Below are 1,789 nucleotides of genomic sequence, written 5' to 3'. Positions count from 1 at the left end.
GCGAACTTGGCACCCAGAAGCTGTCAAAAGGCAAATTCCATCAAGCATCGCAAAAAAACAAAAGTACCACCGTTGTTCAACAAGGTTCGCAAAGCCATCTACATTTGCCTCAGATCATCAAAGCATCTACATTTTCGTTTCAGTATAGACGAAGACCAACCCGACCCTCTGAGTATGTCGACCAAACCAGCAGCCAAAGGAAAGAACTCCGCGAAGAAGAGAAACTTTCGCCGCCGGTCCGGACAGCAGCAGATGGATGCCACTGATCCCCGTCGAGATGCCCGCTTGGGGTCTCTTTCGCAGGACGAGTATTCCTCGCTGGCTAGCGCGCTGGCCAGGTTAGGCCAAAGAGTTCAATGCAGACAGTTAGCAATACCACTAACAGTAACTACGCGTGGAGTAGGAGTTGCAACCGCGATAGCGTATGACCACGCAGCAACCACTTGGGACGTTGAAAACATTCGTACGATTCTCACGATCCACCAAATGTATCGAGTCCATCTGTGGCTCGTATACTACAAAGTGTACCTGGCTCAAAAGGCTCTGGTTGTACCGCTTACCAGTTTTACCGCTTTAGAGCATATCTTCATCGCTCATGACTTCAGTGATACAATCCGCAGAATCACCGAGGCCCCATCCATGATTGTGATGATCCTCGATTGCATCGGAAAGATCGAGACCCAAGACAACATATACCACATGGGATTCGGTCGCGCTCAAAATGAAACCCTCGAGTATCGATGCCTTGTGCAGACGCCGGTGAACCTTCGCGCAACGCTAGACATGCTTGCGGCCGCCGATACTCCTGAAGCTGATCGCCAGGCGTTTATCGCAGCAAATAGCATCCCAGGAGCTCGTTACGAAAACAACCTGCTCCAAAACGCGGAACAGATTATGCCCATCAATTATGGTCTGCAGGACTTGGTAAGGGACATTCATTCCTACCAGAACCTGCTCGCCCGCGCTCATTGCCTGCTTCCAAAACAGTACCTCGCCAAGTTTGAATGGAGTGCCACCGGAAATGCTGGAGGACTGTGGTCGACTGAGCTCGCTGATCTCCGTGTATCAAGCCGATTCGATGCAGGACGAGCTCCGTTGGTAGCGGGATCGCGCCGTCGCCTGCGGGGAAACGATGATGAGATAGTCGACGTTTCTGTTCCAGCCATTGCGAACGCAGACTATCGCAGCTCCGAGATCGTTGGTTCACAATTTTCAACGTTTTGGTCTCGTGAACCCTCAACGTCGTTGGCAACTGCGATAGGTTGCACTAGCCTTGTTGGCGAATACTGCCACGTAAGCACACGCCACAGAATGACGGGCCCCAATATCGTAACCACCGACCCGGTGGGTACGATGATGGTGGTTACCCACTGGGTCGGTGGTTACGATGATGTTGATATCATACGCCGCGCGCTAGATCGCTTCGGAGAAACTCTTCCTTCACGGCTGGACTAAAAACCGAGTATGTTAAAAAAATCCTTTCAATTTAACAGAATCAGCTAAATAAATAAATATCAAAAAAATTGCTGAGGACTGGGTAAAAGTTTTTATCAAAGATTCCCAAATATACTATCATTTATACTGTTTTTGATTGATTTTTTATTGAATAAAGTAGTTTTTCATCCTCGTACTAAATGATGATTTATCATTACTCGAAATCATTATATAAATTCATACAACTTCGATACACCCTGTAACTGAATTTTTCAGTTTGAAACGAGCAGCGGCTCTCTCATAGCGGCGGCTCACTCACAGCGGCGGCTCTCTCATACCGGCGGCTCTCTCACAA

At 48.5% G+C, this 1,789-nt stretch overlaps 1 protein-coding gene across 1 annotated transcript; it reads left to right on the top strand.

Annotated features, from left to right (window-relative positions):
* Positions 1-49: 49 nt before the first annotated feature.
* On the top strand, positions 50-1,455 carry LOC128277063 (uncharacterized). The gene is made up of 2 exons (XM_053015513.1): positions 50-84; positions 144-1,455. Exon 2 carries the CDS (start codon positions 175-177, stop codon positions 1,453-1,455), a length of 1,281 nt encoding a protein of 426 aa, XP_052871473.1. The 5' UTR covers positions 50-84; positions 144-174.
* Positions 1,456-1,789: the final 334 nt, after the last annotated feature.

The sequence above is a fragment of the Anopheles cruzii genome, unplaced genomic scaffold (genome assembly GCF_943734635.1).
Source record: "Anopheles cruzii unplaced genomic scaffold, idAnoCruzAS_RS32_06 scaffold03667_ctg1, whole genome shotgun sequence".
Lineage (NCBI taxonomy): Eukaryota > Metazoa > Arthropoda > Insecta > Diptera > Culicidae > Anopheles > Anopheles cruzii.
The sequence above is the reverse complement of the archived record's forward strand: the minus strand, read 5'-3'. Positions and strand labels throughout refer to the sequence as shown.

Excerpts from the sequence above, each read along its gene's own strand:
- LOC128277063 (XM_053015513.1), top strand. The coding sequence starts at position 175 with ATGTCGACCAAACCAGCAGCCAAAGGAAAGAACTCCGCGAAGAAGAGA.